The sequence below is a fragment of the Ylistrum balloti genome, unplaced genomic scaffold (genome assembly GCF_031769215.1).
Source record: "Ylistrum balloti isolate Yb309-2 unplaced genomic scaffold, AGI_CSIRO_Ybal_v1 Utg370454, whole genome shotgun sequence".
Taxonomy (NCBI): Eukaryota; Metazoa; Mollusca; class Bivalvia; order Pectinida; family Pectinidae; genus Ylistrum; species Ylistrum balloti.
In genome coordinates, this window is record NW_026782301.1 from 249107 (window position 1) to 270899 (window position 21793).

Below are 21793 nucleotides of genomic sequence, written 5' to 3' on the forward strand. Positions count from 1 at the left end.
TATAAAGCAGGAATAATATGTAGGTATCTTCAAACTAAAGCTCATCTATTATAAATAACTATATGGGGATTTTGGCCAACAATGCATTTTCATGAAATATAATTGATTTATCAAATATTTTATGACCGGTAATTTTCTGAGACATACCAAATTGGGTTTTGTAGTGACCAAAGGTTCTTGATGCAGAAGGGGGGAAAATCCAAGAATAATTTGCTATGATTTTGCCTAAAACAATGACATGGCGACACTCCATAACTGCGCTGTAAAGCAAGAAAACGTAGATAGTGTAACTTCAGTCGTGTTTTTAAACACAAACAAGAACTTGTAAAACGTTATTTGTTCTCTGACCTATAAGTTCCATCACTCCTGACGTATAACAGCAATGTATGCTAACATTGTTATCATCCCTCGATAACTGCTATCCTAGTTATCGATGAATCGGTCGCCATTATGAGTACGATTGTGTCCAGCCCTCATTTCGCTTTTAACATTAATGGTATTTTCGACCAAAGACTATCGCGTCCGAGGTAAGGAATACATCATCAGGGAGAAAGGAAAGGATCTTTGTGTCAAAATAGCATTCACACATATCGAAAATAATATTTGTATATCACTTTCAAGTAAACAGTAATTTTTTTTCTCGATCAAGAACTTGGGATCTTCTCTAAGTAACTTGAGGCGTTTTGTTAATGAAGTGCCCGTGCGTCAAACACATAATGATCCTGTGAAAACAAATAAAGAAATTATATTGTTTAAACATTTTATTTTCAATAGAAATGTCAAAACTTCGAAACCTATTTATGGCATTTTCAGAATGTATTCCAATAAAGGAAGATCATTACGTTGATGTTAGGGTATTGTGATTAATTAACCAAGTACATCTTTGAAAGTTGGGTCAAAACGTTGCAACGATTCAGTCTTACAATAATAATGTTACTAAGGATAACATTTCAGTGATGAATTTCACAGGCACAAACTGCCATCAATGCAGTCCATCTGTCTACACAATATGATGATATGTACATAATCTACAATCCCAGGACTTCATCGGCTGCTCATCATCTTCACAAATTCTGAAACAAAACAAAAAAACAAAACAAGTTCACTTGACCATAAAAGATTGGTGTTAACTACTTTAAAAAAAACATGCTTTTTAATACACATGTACTGGTCTGTTTAAGTAACAGTATTTATTTAAAGGGCGAGTCAGACAAATCACGTCCAAATAAAGGATGTTACATATACTAGAGAAGAGGGGCCGAGATCCACATGATAAACTGATTTCGATATCACTTTGGATAATTTACAAAGAAAGGAAGTTTATGTTTTTTCAGTGTACCATCACCAGATGATTAGGTGATGGTATCTTACCCTCATAATTAACGCTCCCGTCTCCGTCTGTGTCAGCCTCCTTGATCATGCAGTCCAGCTCCTCGTCTGTCAACTTTTCGCCCAAGTTAGCCATCACCTGCTTCAGTTCCTCCGGACTAATGGAGCCATTTCCATCCCTGTCGAACAGTCGGAATGCTTCTAGCATCTGTTCTTCGGGGGACTCTGGAGCATTTCCCATCCGTTTCGCCATCATGGTGAGAAATTCGCAGAAATCTATAGTTCCACTTCCTAGAAAATTCATTCGAACATACTATTTTGAAAACAGCATAGGTTTTGTAATTTCTCAATAGTGTATGCAATATGTAGTATCTTTGTTGTGTTGGAGTCTGGGGAGTCACAAAGATATGAAAAGTTAAGAAAAATTAGAGGAAAATGATACGCCTTCAACACTAGTAATGCATCAGCTCGCTATTGCAACCTTTTAAAGTAAGGTAAAGCTGACCTTAATATCATGCCATATCATGACGTCCTAACCACAAGGTGTCCATTCACTAAAGATAAAACGTATCGGTGACAGTCACTAGAATGGCTTAAATGGCTCCCATCTCTTACCATCAGCATCCACTTCTTGGAGCATGCTCCTGAGTTCAGCCTCTGTTGGGTTCTGGCCCAGTGATCTCATCACCGTCGTCAGTTCCTTGGTAGTGATGGTACCATCGCCGTCCTTGTCGAACATGCCGAACGCCTCCTTGCATTCTGGCAGTAAACATACCGTTCGTATCGGTTTATTAAGGCACAAATTGATGAACAAACGAAGAAATCAAAAGAAGCAAAATGTATAGTATTGATGAGCATGATTCCATATTAATTAAACTGTCAATATATTTGTAGGAAAACAAAATGAAAAGTACGTTTTAATACATAGTTAGAATAGGAAGAAGCAGAGACAAATAACAGATTAAAGAATCAGAAAATACTGATATGTAAACACAATCTCAAAATCAGTGAACTGAGAGAAAAGTATGTGCAAAGGATAGACTTCTATGGAAATAAAGAACACGGAAAATAATACCATTAAAATGAATAATTGCACGTGAATATTTGACAACGAAAAACTGGTCACGTATGTTATCATTTTAAAATGTAATCAACTGTTAATCAGGATGTCACACAATATTACAAATACCCCGATAGCTTTCTCCATTTGGCTTTTGTTGCAAGATGATAGTTTACAGTGTGAAGAGAAGAATGAAGAACTTCAGTCACAGTTAAAATTGTCTCACCAAGATGAGCCGACACACATAATAGAGGGTCCTAGAACGAACTTATTGATCGCCCGGTTTTTATGCAGAAATGTACTTTGACCGTGGCGACATGTGTAGGGTTGTGAGACTTTCTGAACAACAATGACATTAATGTGTGTGATTAACAACATCTAAACATACCTGCAACTTGATCTGGTGTTAAATCCTCAGCCTGGAAAATCAAATATGTATTTATCCGTGTGTGATAAAGTTTCAAATCGCATCAATAATGACGAAGTAGATAATCATTGTATAATTTGCTCCTTGGTCAGGTCTAAGCAACATTTTCCCCAAACGTTGAAGCCATTACTCTTTTTACAAACTATCTCTTCTTCTGAGGTTAGTGTACAACATACACTTCAGTTATTACTATTGTGCTGTACTTAGACACATCTACTTAATACCTATGTCATTATTTGACAAATTTCCCTTAAACACCTCAGTTATTACTATTGTGCTGTACTTAGACACATCTACTTAATACCTATGTCATTACTTGACAAAGTTCCCTTAAACACTTCAGTTATTACTATTGTGCTGTACTTAGACACATCTACTTAATACCTATTATTTGACAAATTTCCCTTAATCACTTCAGTTATTACTATTGTGCTGTACTTAGACACATCTACTTAATACCTATGTCATTATTTGACAAAGTTCCCTTAAACACTTCAGTTATTACTATTGTGCTGTACTTAGACACATCTACTTAATACCTATTATTTGACAAATTTCCCTTAAACACTTCAGTTATTACTATTGTGCTGTACTTAGACACATCTACTTAATACCTATTATTTGACAAATTTCCCTTAAACACTTCAGTTATTACTATTGTGCTGTACTTAGACACATCTACTTAATACCTATTATTTGACAAATTTCCCTTAATCACTTCAGTTATTACTATTGTGCTGTACTTAGACACATCTACTTAATACCTATTATTTGACAAATTTCCCTTAATCACTTCAGTTATTACTATTGTGCTGTACTTAGACACATCTACTTAATACCTATGTCATTATTTGACAAATTTCCCTTAAACACTTCAGTTATTACTATTGTGCTGTACTTAGACACATCTACTTAATACCTATGTCATTATTTGACAAAGTTCCCTTAAACACTTCAGTTATTACTATTGTGCTGTACTTAGACACATCTACTTAATACCTATTATTTGACAAATTTCCCTTAATCACTTCAGTTATTACTATTGTGCTGTACTTAGACACATCTACTTAATACCTATGTCATTATTTGACAAATTTCCCTTAAACACTTCAGTTATTACTATTGTGCTGTACTTAGACACATCTACTTAATACCTATTATTTGACAAATTTCCCTTAATCACTTCAGTTATTACTATTGTGCTGTACTTAGACACATCTACTTAATACCTATGTCATTATTTGACAAATTTCCCTTAAACACTTCAGTTATTACTATTGTGCTGTACTTACACACATCTACTTAATACCTATGTCATTATTTGACAAATTTCCCTTAAACACTTCAGTTATTACTATTGTGCTGTACTTAGACACATCTACTTAATACCTATGTCATTATTTGACAAATTTCCCTTAATCACTTCAGTTATTACTATTGTGCTGTACTTAGACACATCTACTTAATACCTATTATTTGACAAATTTCCCTTAAACACTTCAGTTATTACTATTGTGCTGTACTTAGACACATCTACTTAATACATATGTCATTATTTGACAAATTTCCCTTAAACACTTCAGTTATTACTATTGTGCTGTACTTAGACACATCTACTTAATACCTATGTCATTATTTGACAAATTTCCCTTAATCACTTCAGTTATTACTATTGTGCTGTACTTAGACACATCTACTTAATACCTATTATTTGACAAATTTCCCTTAAACACTTCAGTTATTACTATTGTGCTGTACTTAGACACATCTACTTAATACCTATTATTTGACAAATTTCCCTTTAACACTTCAGTTATTACTATTGTGCTGTACTTAGACACATCTACTTGATACCTATGTCATTATTTGACAAATTTCCCTTAAACACTTCAGTTATTACTATTGTGCTGTACTTAGACACATCTACTTGATACCTATGTCATTATTTGACAAATTTCCCTTAATCACTTCAGTTATTACTATTGTGCTGTACTTAGACACATCTACTTAATACCTATGTCATTATTTGACAAATTTCCCTTAAACACTTCAGTTATTACTATTGTGCTGTACTTAGACACATCTACTTAATACCTATGTCATTATTTGACAAAGTTCCCTTAAACACTTCAGTTATTACTATTGTGCTGTACTTAGACACATCTACTTAATACCTATTATTTGACAAATTTCCCTTAATCACTTCAGTTATTACTATTGTGCTGTACTTAGACACATCTACTTAATACCTATGTCATTATTTGACAAATTTCCCTTAAACACTTCAGTTATTACTATTGTGCTGTACTTAGACACATCTACTTAATACCTATTATTTGACAAATTTCCCTTAATCACTTCAGTTATTACTATTGTGCTGTACTTAGACACATCTACTTAATACCTATGTCATTATTTGACAAATTTCCCTTAAACACTTCAGTTATTACTATTGTGCTGTACTTACACACATCTACTTAATACCTATGTCATTATTTGACAAATTTCCCTTAAACACTTCAGTTATTACTATTGTGCTGTACTTAGACACATCTACTTAATACCTATGTCATTATTTGACAAATTTCCCTTAATCACTTCAGTTATTACTATTGTGCTGTACTTAGACACATCTACTTAATACCTATTATTTGACAAATTTCCCTTAAACACTTCAGTTATTACTATTGTGCTGTACTTAGACACATCTAATTAATACATATGTCATTATTTGACAAATTTCCCTTAAACACTTCAGTTATTACTATTGTGCTGTACTTAGACACATCTACTTAATACCTATGTCATTATTTGACAAATTTCCCTTAATCACTTCAGTTATTACTATTGTGCTGTACTTAGACACATCTACTTAATACCTATTATTTGACAAATTTCCCTTAAACACTTCAGTTATTACTATTGTGCTGTACTTAGACACATCTACTTAATACCTATTATTTGACAAATTTCCCTTTAACACTTCAGTTATTACTATTGTGCTGTACTTAGACACATCTACTTGATACCTATGTCATTATTTGACAAATTTCCCTTAAACACTTCAGTTATTACTATTGTGCTGTACTTAGACACATCTACTTGATACCTATGTCATTATTTGACAAATTTCCCTTAATCACTTCAGTTATTACTATTGTGCTGTACTTAGACACATCTACTTAATACCTATGTCATTATTTGACAAATTTCCCTTAATCACTTCAGTTATTACTATTGTGCTGTACTTAGACACATCTACTTAATACCTATGTCATTATTTGACAAATTTCCCTTAATCACTTCAGAAAAATGTTTTCTTAGTTCATTGACCATTTTATTTATAGTTATCTTATTAGAAATGGTTGTTTTCGACTACTCATAAACTGTTCTAGCTGCAGCACACGTGTCTTAAATGTATTTGTATAATACATATATATAAACATCAATTTACATCGTCAAAACCAAACAACTCCAGGTGCCTTTACCACACCCCACTATTAATGGTAACTGAGCACTCCTGATTTATCGAGCGCAGCTTTCCAACCTACAGTTATGAGTCAAAAAGAAAATGCTTATGTGACATTAGCGAATGTCTGCCCATCATGAGCCAATCAGAAAACTGATGTGTGACATTTCGGTGACTACCTTCATGGAAGAAACACATCAACTGTTATTGGATTTCCATCGGTCTCTTCCTACCTGTAACAGGATTGGTGGTAGAAATGACGATTCTCACAATACATCATAAACTATATGTTTGTATGACTGGAATATATGTGAGGCACTGCCCTTAGATAACTTGGTAGACATGATCAGATTTATCTTGTCGTGTAACTGGGATGTCGGCTGTTTCAAGCAGTGTCCTGGTGACGCTGTTCCTAGTTGTACTATGGTAGAAATTAAAATATTCACTCCATAACTATGTACGCAATTACGTGACCCTGGCTGGGTCATCTAGCGAACTTGTGGACCAAGTCAGGTGGCCCTGGGTCATCTAGCGACCTTGTGGGCCAAGTCAGGTGGCTCTGGGTCATCTAGCGAACTTGTGGGCCAAGTCAGGTGGCCCTGGGTCATCTAGCGACCTTGTGGGCCAAGTCAGGTGGCCCTGGGTCATCTAGCGACCTTGGGGACCAAGTCAGGTGGCCCTGGGTCATCTAGCGACCTTGTGGGCCAAGTCAGGTGGCTCTGGGTCATCTAGCGACCTTGTGGGCCAAGTCAGGTGGCCCTGTTAATATTAGATTGAGATTCTAAAGGTGTAACTTAAATCATAACCAGTCCTAACTTGTGGCCTTCTGTTTGTGGATCCTCTTATAATGTACACGTGCACTGGATGTAAATTGGATGTAATTCTGCACGAAGCAGCATTGGTCCACGTGGCAATCTAGATCTATTTCTTCTAGAATTGAAGAGCTTTACAAATTTAAAATCCTCCTTCAACTTAGCAGTCAAATCAAATTGCGACTAGACATCATTAGAATTGTTAAACTGAGAAACAGTGGTGACTATTCATACTGAGGAATAAAAAGCAAAATAATTCATACCATCAATTATTGATTAAATTGCTGTCGTTGGTCCCTAAAATATTGGTATTGTACTACAACATTCTAGTTTGATTTTTTCGTTTTTTTTATATTCTGTATCTGTAATTTGAAATGGTTCAAATGTTGGTAATTGCATATTGTAAATGGTGTATAAGTGATATAGCAGAGTGAGTGAATACATAGACTTATAAGGATTCGAAATGGTGAGTCGATGAATTGTTACTTTGTCACAATGGTGATGAGATAAAGAAATCACATTCTTTCGACAGACGTAGAATTAAGATCAGTGTCCATACACACAACGTGAATAACAAGAAAGGTGGAGGACCCAGGTGTTACCATGGTGACAGCGGATAAATTCATGGTGGAGGACCCAGGTGTTACAATGGTGACAGCGGTTAAATTCATGGCGGAGGACCCAGGTGTTACAATGGTGACAGCGGATAAATTCATGGCGGAGGACCCAGGTGTTACAATGGTGACAGCGGATAAATTCATGGCGGAGGACCCAGGTGTTACAATGGTGACAGCGGATAAATTCATGGCGGAAGAACCAGGTGTTACCATGGTGACAGCGGATAAATTCATGGCGGAGGACCCAGGTGTTACAATGGTGACAGCGGATAAATTCATGGCGGAGGACCCAGGTGTTACAATGGTGACAGCGGATAAATTCATGGCGGAGGACCCAGGTGTTACAATGGTGACAGCGGATAAATTCATGGTGGAGGACCCAGGTGTTACCATGGTGACAGCGGATAAATTCATGGCGGAGGACCCAGGTGTTACAATGGTGACAGCGGATAAATTCATGGTGGAGGACCCAGGTGTTACCATGGTGACAGCGGATAAATTCATACACATTTCTATGTGGAAAAACAAGTGATCGTTAATAAACTATTTATAGTGATATGACAAAGACCGTCCAGTCAGCTTCTATTGTCCCATAGAGAAACAGTAATCCCCTGATACTGCGTGGCACCACACAAGTCACCTTATAACTTGAAGATTGAGCAGAAGACACAAGCGAAAACGGTTTTTCTTACTAATTCAGAGTAAATTACGGCAGAGGCATAAAGACAGAATGTCCTGAGCAGAATACAGTACACGGAAAAGAAATCCAGCGAGTCTGTATACCTAACATCAGTCGCTAGATACCAGGAAGTACAGGTGTATAGCAGGTTCATACTCAAACTCGTGTAGTTTATTATACCGTTATACAGAGTACCGACCAAGAATCGCAATCGTCAGCAAATATCGCAATGTTAAAGTAACAAAGCGATGTAAGTAAGGTGTAATTCTGACTCTTTGTTCTTGTATCAAATAGAAGCGAACTTTCAACGTTTCCATGGAAATTAGTACTGTTCTCAGATATATATTCCTGTTTTATTAAACGTATCGAACGATCGAGTGTCCAGCTTGACCAGAAGAATCATTTCCTACAAATAACGAGACCTCAAGCTGTATTTTGAACATTGACGATGTGTATCGCAAACGAGGCTACATCAACAAAATCTCTCGGGTGCCAAAATGTGGGCTAGTAGTGACACGATGAGTTTGGTTCAAATTCATCGTAAAAACTCATATAAGCATTACAGCAAGATATAAGGTAATAGGGTTCATCATATCATGCTCAGTTCAACTAGTTTTCTGTTCTTTGTTGCAGATTCGTGGCTTTCTCCCACACGCGCCCATGTTGTTTTCATAATTACATATGCTATAGGCAAATTAGTATGGGACTCAAAGGCTAATTATGGCTGCCTAATTCACATGTTACTTAGTCAGTCTGACAAAGTCGGTCGGATAAGCATTTTCTTCAGTAATATTAATTAGACAATTCAATCTAACATAGTATTTAATTAAGGATACAAACACACAGAAATTTGTACTGTGTTCAATTATATCGGAAAATGGACATTGTCTTCAATGATGAACATCTTTAAGTGTAAAGCGGAATAACAGAAACAGGAGCTTACCGGGATCTAAAAGGCTTTATAAAACTACTTAAAAACAAAAACAAAAATATCCCTTCTAACCCAACATCCGTGACGAAAATCGTTAATGTGCCACAAGGGGTGACGCCACAAGGAGCCGTGTCAAACCTTGGATAGTTTCAGTCACGACGATATGTAAAACATAGCAGATGGTACTGTTGAAGAGTTTTAACTATGATTTAAGTCAGTATGTATGATTCTTAAAGAAATTCTAAAGGCTAACTATATATATATAAAAGGAGATAAATGACAGCATCTGCAGAATAGGTAATTGAATAACGCAAGTGTCGCCCAATCCAAAGTAGAATGAAAATAAACCCCATGTAGTGAACCTCATCATCATTTTGTACATAAACTAAATATTCAGAGTTATTTCTCTTTCTGTACCACAAATAACACTTAGAACAGTTTATGAAATATGTCAGTTTTGATTTAGACGGTTTAAACATTAGTTTTCTAGATTTCAATCCATGTACAAGTAAGTGTTGTCTATGTGTTACCAGCATAACAATAGTAATAGCTTACCTTGAAACTCGACATGATTCCTCTGTGGTGTGAACTGTCGCAATATCAAACTGCCTCCTGGCTTTTCTAGCTTTTTCTGGGACAAACTTAGACATGTTCAAATGAGTATGTATCAACTGCGCGTCATTTGGTCAGAACGCAGCATATTTTCTCAGGCCCCTGGTCTGTCCTAGGCAGCCATTGTCCAAAGTGTTATTTTATTGTTATTTTAATAGTCTAGTCAACCCAGACTGAATTCCTCCCAAACATAACGCATAAACCATGGCGAGAAATAAATTCTTATCTGTCGATTTTATCACTGACAAGTATATCTATCTGACAATATAAAAAGGAAGGATTATTAACAGAATTTCTCCTGTGTACAAATTTATGTACGTGAACTGCATGTTGTATACTTTGTGTTGTGTAGAGTACAGCATTCTACTATGTTATGTATTTACTGTATATTACTATAAATGTATAGATATAATTATAACTATATAGTCATACATATACCTATTAACAAGAAATCATCATTTAAAAGGAGATATCTACATTGTACTATATCTACGTATTGATAACTATATAACATTGCATTTAATATCAATCAAAAGTCTTAACGTAGATATAAATGAATGTGTTACACTATATTTGTGTATTGATAAAATAGTGTCGTTCATTAACATTGTGATAGACATCTAGTACATATTGTGATAGACCTCTAGTACACATTGTAACAGACATCTAGTACACATTAACATCGTAATAGACATCTAGTACACATTGTGATAGATATATAATACACATTAACATTGTAACAGACATCTAGTACACATTGCGATAGACATCTAGTACACATTGTGATAGATATCTAGTGCACATTAACATTGTAATATATATATCTAGTACACATTGTGATAGACATCTAGTACATATTGTAACAGACATATAGTACATATTGTGATGGACATCTAGTACACATTAACATTGTAATATATATCTAGTATACATTGTAACAGACATCTAGTACACAGTGTAACAGATATTTAGTACACATTAACATTGTAACAGACATCTAGTACACATGGTGATAGACATCTAATACACATTGTAACAGACATCTAGTACACATTAACATTGCAACAAAAATCTAGTCAACATTGTAATAGACATCTAGTACATATTGTAACAGACATCTAGTACACATTGAGATAGACATCTAGTACACTTTGTAACAGACATCTAGTATACATGGTGATAGACATCTAATACACATTGTAACAGACATCTAGTACACATTAACATTGTAACAGACATCAAGTACACATTAACATTGTAATAGACATCAAGTACACATTAACATTGTAACAGACATCTAGTACAAATTGTAATATACATCTAGTACATTTTGTGATAGACATCTAGTCAACATTGTAATAGACATCTAGTACACAGTGTGATAGACATCTTGTACACATTAACATTGTAACAGACATCTAGTACATATTGTAATAGATATTTAGTACACATTAACATTGTAACAGACATCTAGTACATATTGTGATAGACATCAAGTACACATTGTAATAGATATTTAGTACACATTAACATTGTAACAGACATCTAGTACACATGGTCATAGACATCTAGTACACATTGTAATAGACATCTAGTTCATATTGTGATAGACATCTAGTACACATTGTGATAGACATCTAGTACACATTGTGATAGATATTTAGTACACATTAACATTGTAACAGACATCTAGTACATATTGTGATAGACATCAAGTACACATTGTAATAGATATTTAGTACACATTAACATTGTAACAGACATCTAGTACACATGGTCATAGACATCTAGTACACATTGTAATAGATATTTAGTACACATTAACATTGTAACAGACATCTAGTACATATTGTGATAGACATCTAGTACACATTGTAATAGATATTTAGTACACATTAACATTGTAACAGACATCTAGTACATATTGTGATAGACATCTAGTACACATTGTAATAGATATTTAGTACACATTAACATTGTAACAGACATCTAGTACACATGGTCATAGACATCTAGTACACATTGTAATAGACATCTAGTTCATATTGTGATAGACATCTAGTACACATTGTGATAGACATCTAGTACACATTGTGATAGATATTTAGTACACATTAACATTGTAACAGACATCTAGTACATATTGTGATAGACATCAAGTACACATTGTAATAGATATTTAGTACACATTAACATTGTAACAGACATCTAGTACACATGGTCATAGACATCTAGTACACATTGTAATAGATATTTAGTACACATTAACATTGTAACAGACATCTAGTACATATTGTGATAGACATCTAGTACACATTGTAATAGATATTTAGTACACATTAACATTGTAACAGACATCTAGTACATATTGTGATAGACATCAAGTACACATTGTGATAGACATCTAGTTCATATTGTGATAGACATCTAGTACACATTGTGATAGAATTCTAGTACACATTAACATTGTAACAAAAATCTAGTCAACATTGTGATAGACATCTAGTTCATATTGTGATAGACATCTAGTACACATTGTAACAGACATCTAGTTCATATTGTGATAGACATCTAGTACACATTGTAACAGACATCTTGTTCATATTGTGATAGACATCTAGTACACATTGTGATAGACATCTAGTACACATTAACATTGTAACAGACATCTAGTACACAGTGTGATAGACATCTAATACACATTGTGACAGACATCTAGTACACATTAACATTGTAATAGACATCAAGTACACATTAACATTGTAATAGACATCTAGTACACATTGTAATAGACATCTAGTACACATTGTAATAGACATCTAGTACACATGGTGATAGACATCTAGTACACATTGTAACAGACATCTAGTACACATTGTAACAGACATCTAGTACACATTGTAACAGACATCTAGTACACATTAACATTGTAACAGACATCAAGTACACATAAACATTGTAACAGACATCTAGTACACATTGTAATAGACATCTAGTACACATTGTAACAGACATCTAGTACACATGGTGATAGACATCTAGTACACATTGTAACAGACATCTAGTACACATTAACATTGTAACAAAAATCTAGTCAACATTGTAATAGACATCTAGTACACATTGTAATAGACATCTAATACACATTAACATTGTAACAGACATCTAGTACATATTGTGATAGACATCTAGTACACATTGTAACAGACATCTAGTACACATTGTAATAGACATCTACTACATATTGCGATAGACATCTAATACACATTGTAATATATATCTAGTATATATTGCGATAGACATCTAGTGCACATTGCGATAGACATCTAGTACACATTGTAACATACATCTAGTACACATTGTGATAGACATCTTGTACACATTGTAACAGACATCTAGTACACATGGTGATAGACATCTAATACATATTGTAATACATCTGTTACACATTGTAACAGACATCTAGTACACATTGTAATAGACATCTAGTACACATTGTAACAGACATCTAGTATACATTGTGATAGACATCTAGTACACATTGTAATAGATATTTAGTACACATTAACATTGTAACAGACATCTAGTACATATTGTGATAGACATCTAGTACACATTGTAATAGACATCTAGTACACATTCACATTGTAACAGACATCTAGTTCATATTGTGATAGACATCTAGTACACATTGTGATAGACATCTAGTACACATTGTAACAGACATCTAGTTCATATTGTGATAGACTTCTAGTACACATTGTGATAGACATCTAGTACACATTGTGATAGACATCTAATACACATTGTAACAGACATCTAGTACACATTAACATTGTAATAGACATCAAGCACACATTAACATTGTAATAGACATCTAGTACACATTAACATTGTAATAGACATCTAGTACACATTGTAATAGACATCTAGTACACATTGTAACAGACATCTAGTACACATTGTAATAGACATCTAGTACACATTGTGATAGACATCTAGTACACATTGTGATAGAATTCTATTACACATTAACATTGTAACAAAAATCTAGTCAACATTGTAATAGACATCTAGTACACATTGTAACAGACATCTAGTTCATATTGTGATAGACATCTAGTACACATTAATATTGTAACAGACATCTAGTACACAGTGTGATAGACATCTAATACACATTGTAACAGACATCTAGTACACATTAACATTGTAATAGACATCAAGCACACATTAACATTGTAATAGACATCTAGTACACATTAACATTGTAATAGACATCTAGTACACATTGTAATAGACATCTAGTACACATTGTAACAGACATCTAGTTCATATTGTGATAGACATCTAGTACACATTAATATTGTAACAGACATCTAGTACACAGTGTGATAGACATCTAATACACATTGTAACAGACATCTAGTACACATTAACATTGTAATAGACATCAAGCACACATTAACATTGTAATAGACATCTAGTACACATTAACATTGTAATAGACATCTAGTACACATTGTAATAGACATCTAGTACACATTGTAATAGACATCTAATACATATTAACATTGTAACAGACATCTAGTACATATTGTGATAGACATCTAGTACACATTGTAACAGACATCTAGTACACATTAACATTGTAACAGACATCTAGTACACAGTGTGATAGACATCTAGTACACATTGTAACAGACATCTAGTACACATTGTATAAGATGTAATTATCACCCTGTTGATAGGTGAATACGATAATTGATCTACTTGAGGAAGTGATATTTCCCGAACCCATTTGTATATTTGGCTACGAACTAGTATTGTTTCATTGATTAAGTCTTAATGTAATTTTCCAAAGTTGAACAATGTTGGTATGCTTAAAATCGGTCAATCAGAAAACAGGACAAAATAAAGTCATGTAATAAAATGGATTATTGATTAAATTTTACCACGTACACCACGTTTGTTTGTCACTGTACTGATAATGTGGTATACATAGTTCAATTACCATTTCCCAGGCTTTGTTGTACTTCACTTTCTATACTTTGATCGTTTTAAAACAAACACAGAAGTTATGTTAAATTATCACAGCCCTATATGTAAATAAAAAAGTGACAACGGCTCAGGTTTTATTTTTCCAGATTACAGCAAACAACACCAATAATATTTGTTGATGTTAATTCATAAAATAAAATGTTTGTGCGTCAGTTATAGATAGGAGGATTATTATAGTTCAGAATTTTCCAAACCTGTTGTGTGCACAGTCGTTAAAAACGGAGTAACAAGCACGGAATTCTGGACATACTTATGAGTGAGAAACGACGGGTTTAAATATTACTCGGATTAAGTTTTTTTCTCTCTCTCTCTCTCTCTTTGGAAATTAGAAGATGTAATTGACCAGGTGCCCGAAAACTCTTGTTTTTGATGATATCTGGCCAATAAATATTCGCTTTATCATTTGCATCAGAGTCAGAAGGGGAGTGGCAAGAGGTGACTGGGAAAGGAAATCTCTCGATGTCGAATTGATGCTGTTAAATCATTTGGAGCCGGCAATTAATTAATAATGCCGAAATACCCCGTCAACAAAATCCATGGACACATGTGAGTCTATGTATACTGTGATTGTCGGAACACGCGGGTCACATATATCTCTACTGTACCCTATACATCGTGCATGGTTTCACACGAATGGCTTGCTAAATATCGTTTTTTTAAAATATTCATAACTTTAAAAAAAACTTTTTTGTTGCATTGAAAAAATGTATTTCTTAAAAGATATCAATCTGCTTGTATCCGTTAAAGTTTTGAATTTTATATAATTACGCCAAACAATTTTTGGGAAAACAACTTTAAGATAAAAGTGACCAGCCATCCATTTTTCATTTATTGATATATTTATCAGATATGTGTGGTTTGAAAAGATTTCAACTGACGCTTTCAATGTTACATGAATAGTCAAGCGTAATATTATCATTGACGTAAAATTACTGAATCACGTGTTGTTCTTGCTAAAATTTTACGCACCAATTAAAGAGAGATCGCGAAGACCAGACGCGATAAAATATTATTATATACATTACAACAATTGTTCGTTCAACTTCCATTCAACATTCTTTTTGGTCCGATTTGAAGCGCGCGAGAGGTCTCATTGTTTGAGGAAACAGGAACACCCGGGAAATCCCATGGTCGAGAAGGTTATCTCATTAATTTTTTTCAAGATCACAAGTAAATCGAGTCCCCGGAGGTTTAGGTGCAAGGCGAGTGCGTTATGACTGCGCCAACCGACGTGTGACACTCTATACAAATATAATGATGGAAAACAAACTTTAAGAAGAATAATTTATTTGTATATTATGACTACATATACAAATGGTGTATAAACTGTACATGTGACGTGTACACAATAAATGTCACATGATACCCATGAAATGACACGTAGAACACATAATGTAACCTTATACACATGCAATGACAAATGAAACACAGAAATGTCACAAGTTACTCAGGTAATGTCGCATGTGGTTTGGTGCGATTGATAATGTTTTTTTCAACAAAAATGATAACAGTTATATCACATATTAATGTGAAAAAATCCAAAACGTGATATTAAAATCAACAGTAAGTACATAATTATTGAAATAGCAATTCATGTCATATGATTTATACATTTCACGTAAAAAGTATAATTAAACTTTCAGACAAGATTGATTGTAATTTTCGGTATCATCTGTGCGTTGGTGAAGCCGGTGTTCACCGAATCAAATCCCAGACTTAGACGAGCTACGCAGACACAGAAACTGTGTTTTGTAGATCACGAATGTCCATTCCTACGTAGTTTTGATGCACGTGAGTGTATCTTTTTATCTTTCCTCCATGATCTGTACAAACTCTACAACAGAAAAAAGACCGTTGATAAAATAAGTGCACAATAAATGTGAATTTAATCAAGAGCTTAGATTGACCATGTTTGTCAAAGTCGTACATTCATGATATCACAAAATTTATAGAAGAATAACGATTACATCTCATCGAATGGGATGGGAATTTTAAACTCGTGAAAACTATAAAAGTTTCCAGTTCACGTAATGAAATTGAACCGTTAGTCGTTTAGAAACAAGTAATGTTGTATAAATAATTACGTTGTTTTCCTTTGTTTATGCTGGTGTAAAGATTTCGCCAGATAATAGATCCGAGACACAAGCTCTTGATTACGTTAGTATACAAGTAATGCTATAGTGGCTGATTAGGATTGACCACGGTCAGTACATTATAAAAAGGGGTTCCTTCAATTCTAACGGCTCTATCAGAGTTGTCGTTCTTTAAATCCCTATTATTCTCTGGGAGGATTATTATTTTCAGAGCAAATGCTATGATCTGATTGTTCACCAATGAGTGGCGATAAGAAAACTTGTTGTTTCCACTCAGTGAAACGATCAGTTATATTTTCCCCGTGAAATATCTTTTTTCACTGATAAAAAATAAAGATATAAACATAACGATGTTCGAAATTTAACAGACGTTTGAAAATACATGTATATATGTGGAAAAGTGTTTGGGTCAGCGAATTTACCTAGAAAGATCGATAGTGTAAAGCTTGTTAACAAGTTTAGACTAGTGGACCAGAGAAACAGACAGAACGGATTACGTATTAGTCACCAAAACCGACTACCATAAATACGTCTGTTATATCCAGTCTCTTGTCCTGAATTGATACAAAGCGATGTTCTCCTGTGGTAGAATAGTTTTCCTATTACATAACATCTTACAATAAAACACACACAAAGGCATTCCTAGGCCTAGGTATCCGATTGCCTGGGTATCATGTGAGAGGCTGTAATGCTATCTATATACGGCTAGTCACCGCTGTATTTACGTCCACGCTCTTTTATTTACACACCGAACAAAAACATTTAGTATCTTTTCTTAAACACGTTTGCTGTGGTCCGGTGATGTATGCCTTAGACACGGAGAAAACTTATGGAAAGGTACTTGACATATAGATAGCAGCACACGACCTCAAACAGCTGGACATGGCCAGCCTGACTTGCACATGGAAATAGTGACTACCAGGCTAGCATGGAAAACCGTATACACATGGTACATGCACGAAGGATTTCAGGAAACGATATATAGAATAGTTATTTATTGTTACTCTTATGTTTTGGATAAAATAAATCAGGATTAAAATGAATAAATTTCTGTTTTCCTTCCCACTAATACATTTCTCCCAGAATGCTTTGACCTTTTCTCCATTTGAGGATCAAACCAATCAGCCTTAGTTGGGAATATGATGATCTGGTCGACCTTACGGGTAAAAAGTAAATATCTAGACATGTTGGCGAAGATCTAACTCCTGGTCGGTGCTGTTCAACGATCTCACATTAGCATGTTTTCTCCTCCACATGTAGAATGTCTGTATATGGGGTTTTAAACCGATCATCTCTCGTTCACGAACAGTGAAGTGACCAAGATTCCATCAAGTATTTCTTTAGTTTACTTTGGAAATGTGGTTTAACTTAAACGTCTGAATGCATTGTGATACTTTTAAAATATGAATTTATTTAAAGAATCCTTATAATCGGAGCGAGAAACATGGACGGATAAAGGGGAATCAGCAGATATGTGCTGTAGTTAAGATACCGTGACATATGGGTTGATGTATGGCCAGGAATCTCTAACTTTGACCGTTATTAATGCTTACCTTCATAGTTAACTTGACCGTCGCCATCTTTGTCCGCTTCCTTCAACATTTCGTCCAGTTCGCTGTCGGTGAGTTTCTCTCCTAGCGTTTCCATGACACTTCTTAGTTCCTCTCTGGATATGAAACCATTTCCGTCCTTATCGAATACACTAAATGCCCGCTGAAGGTCATCGTCATTCCTCGGACATTTCCGTCGTTTGACCATCATCAGAAGAAACTCGTGAAAATCGATTGTTCCATCGCCTGGAACAGGAAATGTGTAAGTTATTTGACGTAAAGATTTTTTTTTTTCATTAGTGGGCGAATATGCAAAATGTCAATATCAAGGGTAATGATATACTTCATACCCAATCTGGATTTTTTCGATACAAAATGTTTTACATAAAGATAAAAGTCAGGTTTCTTGACCTTTAAAATTCTAGTGACAGTGGCTCGGACCGACTTTGTGAAATGTCAAAGTTTTGATTATCTATCCGTGATTTTATCTATTTCGTTTTTGTTTTGTTTTTGTTTTATAGTTAATTTTATAATTACGAACAAAATTTGCAGCCATTCGAACGTATAAAGCTGTTTCTAGAAAACTCTGTTTTGCTTCATGAAAAAATGTTCTGGGTTTTTTCAAAGAAAATTCTTTATTGATTGTTATCACTACACTTTTCGTAAGTTAAAAAAAAACATTTTAATTACCTATTGTGTAAGAAACTAGATCACAGAGACAGAGTCACTGGACTTAAGAAGAAGTGAAAGTGAATATACATTCCCTTTGTCTCCCAAGTATTGACCGATTGTTAAACATCACACATATATATACAATATATACAATGGTCCGCCATGGTTCAAGGACTTCGACTTACCAGGGGAGATAACCCGAATAAAAGTCGGTACACGGCGCAGGGGTGGAGAGACGTAGTAGAACATGTAGTACATAAATTACGTCATTGTATAGGATTTCCATTCAGCAGTATAAAATGGATGTTTTAACCATTTAACGGCATAAACTTTGACATAATATAATTTCAAATCCTGTTTTATCCCCTTCGTGGATGGCTGTATGTGGACAGCCCGCGGATTATTGCTACAGCGACTAAAACCTCTGCCGGGGAGCCTTCATATTCAGCATAATGTCCTATTTGGGCCAATGTATTAATTTTTCACGAAAATTAATATATCACGAAAATTGATATATCAAACAGATATAAGTATTGGTATGAATATCAAAACAATGATTTACGAGAAGCGTTTTGAAACGATTTGCTTATGAAGTAATGATGGTAATATTTAATTTTCATTCTTATGTATAACCTAGAACAGACGGTTATTGAGGTTATAGCGAAAATTATATCACTGTTTAATAAAAAAAAAAATTAGATGTGTGAATAAGAATGAGATATCTCCAGTCTGTTTCAGCCTCGGGTGGGTTTATTTACATGTCTGTATGTCTACAACACTGTAACAGGATTACAACATGATCCTACAGTCTCGGGTGGGTTTATTTACATGTCTGTATGTCTACAACACTGTTCCTCGTTACTGGACTACAAGATCCTACAGTCTCGGGTGGGTTTATTTACATGTCTGTATGTCTACAACACTGTTCCTCGTTACTGGACTACAAGATCCTACAGTCTCGGGTGGGTTTATTTACATATCTCTGTATGTCTACAACACTGTTCCTCGTTACTGGACTACAAGATCCTACAGTCTCGGGTGGGTTTATGTACATGTCTCTGTATGTCTACAACACTGTTCCTCGTTACTGGACTACAAGATCCTACAGTCTCGGGTGGGTTTATGTACATGTCTCTGTATGTCTACAACACTGTTCCTTATTACTGGACTACAAGATCCTACAGTCTCGGGTGGGTTTATGTACATGTCTCTGTATGTCTACAACACTGTTCCTTATTACTGGACTACAAGATCCTACAGTCTCGGGTGGGTTTATTTACATATCTCTGTATGTCTACAACACTGTTCCTTATTACTGGACTACAAGATCCTACAGTCTCGGGTGGGTTTATTTACATGTCTGTATGTCTACAACACTGTTCCTCGTTACTGGACTACAAGATCCTACAGTCTCGGGTGGGTTTATTTACATGTCTCTGTATGTCTACAACACTGTTCCTCGTTACTGGACTACAAGATCCTACAGTCTCGGGTGGGTTTATTTACATGTTTATTTACATGTCTCTGTATGTCTACAACACTGTTCCTTATTACTGGACTACAAGATCCTACAGTCTCGGGTGGGTTTATTTACATGTCTGTATGTCTACAACACTGTTCCTTATTACTGGACTACAAGATCCTACAGTCTCGGGTGGGTTTATTTACATATCTCTGTATGTCTACAACACTGTTCCTCGTTACTGGACTACAAGATCCTACAGTCTCGGGTGGGTTTATGTACATGTCTCTGTATGTCTACAACACTGTTCCTCGTTACTGGACTACAAGATCCTACAGTCTCGGGTGGGTTTATGTACATGTCTCTGTATGTCTACAACACTGTTCCTTATTACTGGACTACAAGATCCTACAGTCTCGGGTGGGTTTATGTACATGTCTCTGTATGTCTACAACACTGTTCCTTATTACTGGACTACAAGATCCTACAGTCTCGGGTGGGTTTATTTACATATCTCTGTATGTCTACAACACTGTTCCTTATTACTGGACTACAAGATCCTACAGTCTCGGGTGGGTTTATTTACATGTCTGTATGTCTACAACACTGTTCCTCGTTACTGGACTACAAGATCCTACAGTCTCGGGTGGGTTTATTTACATGTCTCTGTATGTCTACAACACTGGTGGGTTTATTTACATGTCTCTGTATGTCTACAACACTGTTCCTCGTTACTGGACTACAAGATCCTACAGTCTCGGGTGGGTTTATTTACATATCTCTGTATGTCTACAACACTGTTCCTTATTACTGGACTACAAGATCCTACAGTCTCGGGTGGGTTTATTTACATGTCTGTATGTCTACAACACTGTTCCTTATTACTGGACTACAAGATCCTACAGTCTCGGGTGGGTTTATTTACATGTTTCTGTATGTCTACAACACTGTTCCTTATTACTGGACTACAAGATCCTACATTCGCATGTATAGTTATATATAGACCGGAAGAAGAATCC

At 35.0% G+C, this 21793-nt stretch overlaps 1 protein-coding gene across 1 annotated transcript in view; it reads right to left on the minus strand.

The window, feature by feature from the left end:
* Window positions 1-1044: 1044 nt before the first annotated feature.
* The window catches only part of LOC132555136 (uncharacterized), a 49368-nt gene continuing 28619 nt past the window's right edge, over window positions 1045-21793 (minus strand). The window contains exons 4-11 of the mRNA XM_060219486.1: window positions 18644-18886; window positions 16806-16831; window positions 9880-9955; window positions 7700-8226; window positions 2778-2814; window positions 1945-2088; window positions 1371-1620; window positions 1045-1093 (exon numbers count right to left, since the gene is read on the minus strand). Of these exons, the coding sequence (XP_060075469.1) occupies window positions 1045-1093; window positions 1371-1620; window positions 1945-2088; window positions 2778-2814; window positions 7700-8226; window positions 9880-9955; window positions 16806-16831; window positions 18644-18886 (1352 nt within the window). The remainder of the gene's footprint in view (window positions 1094-1370; window positions 1621-1944; window positions 2089-2777; window positions 2815-7699; window positions 8227-9879; window positions 9956-16805; window positions 16832-18643; window positions 18887-21793) is intronic.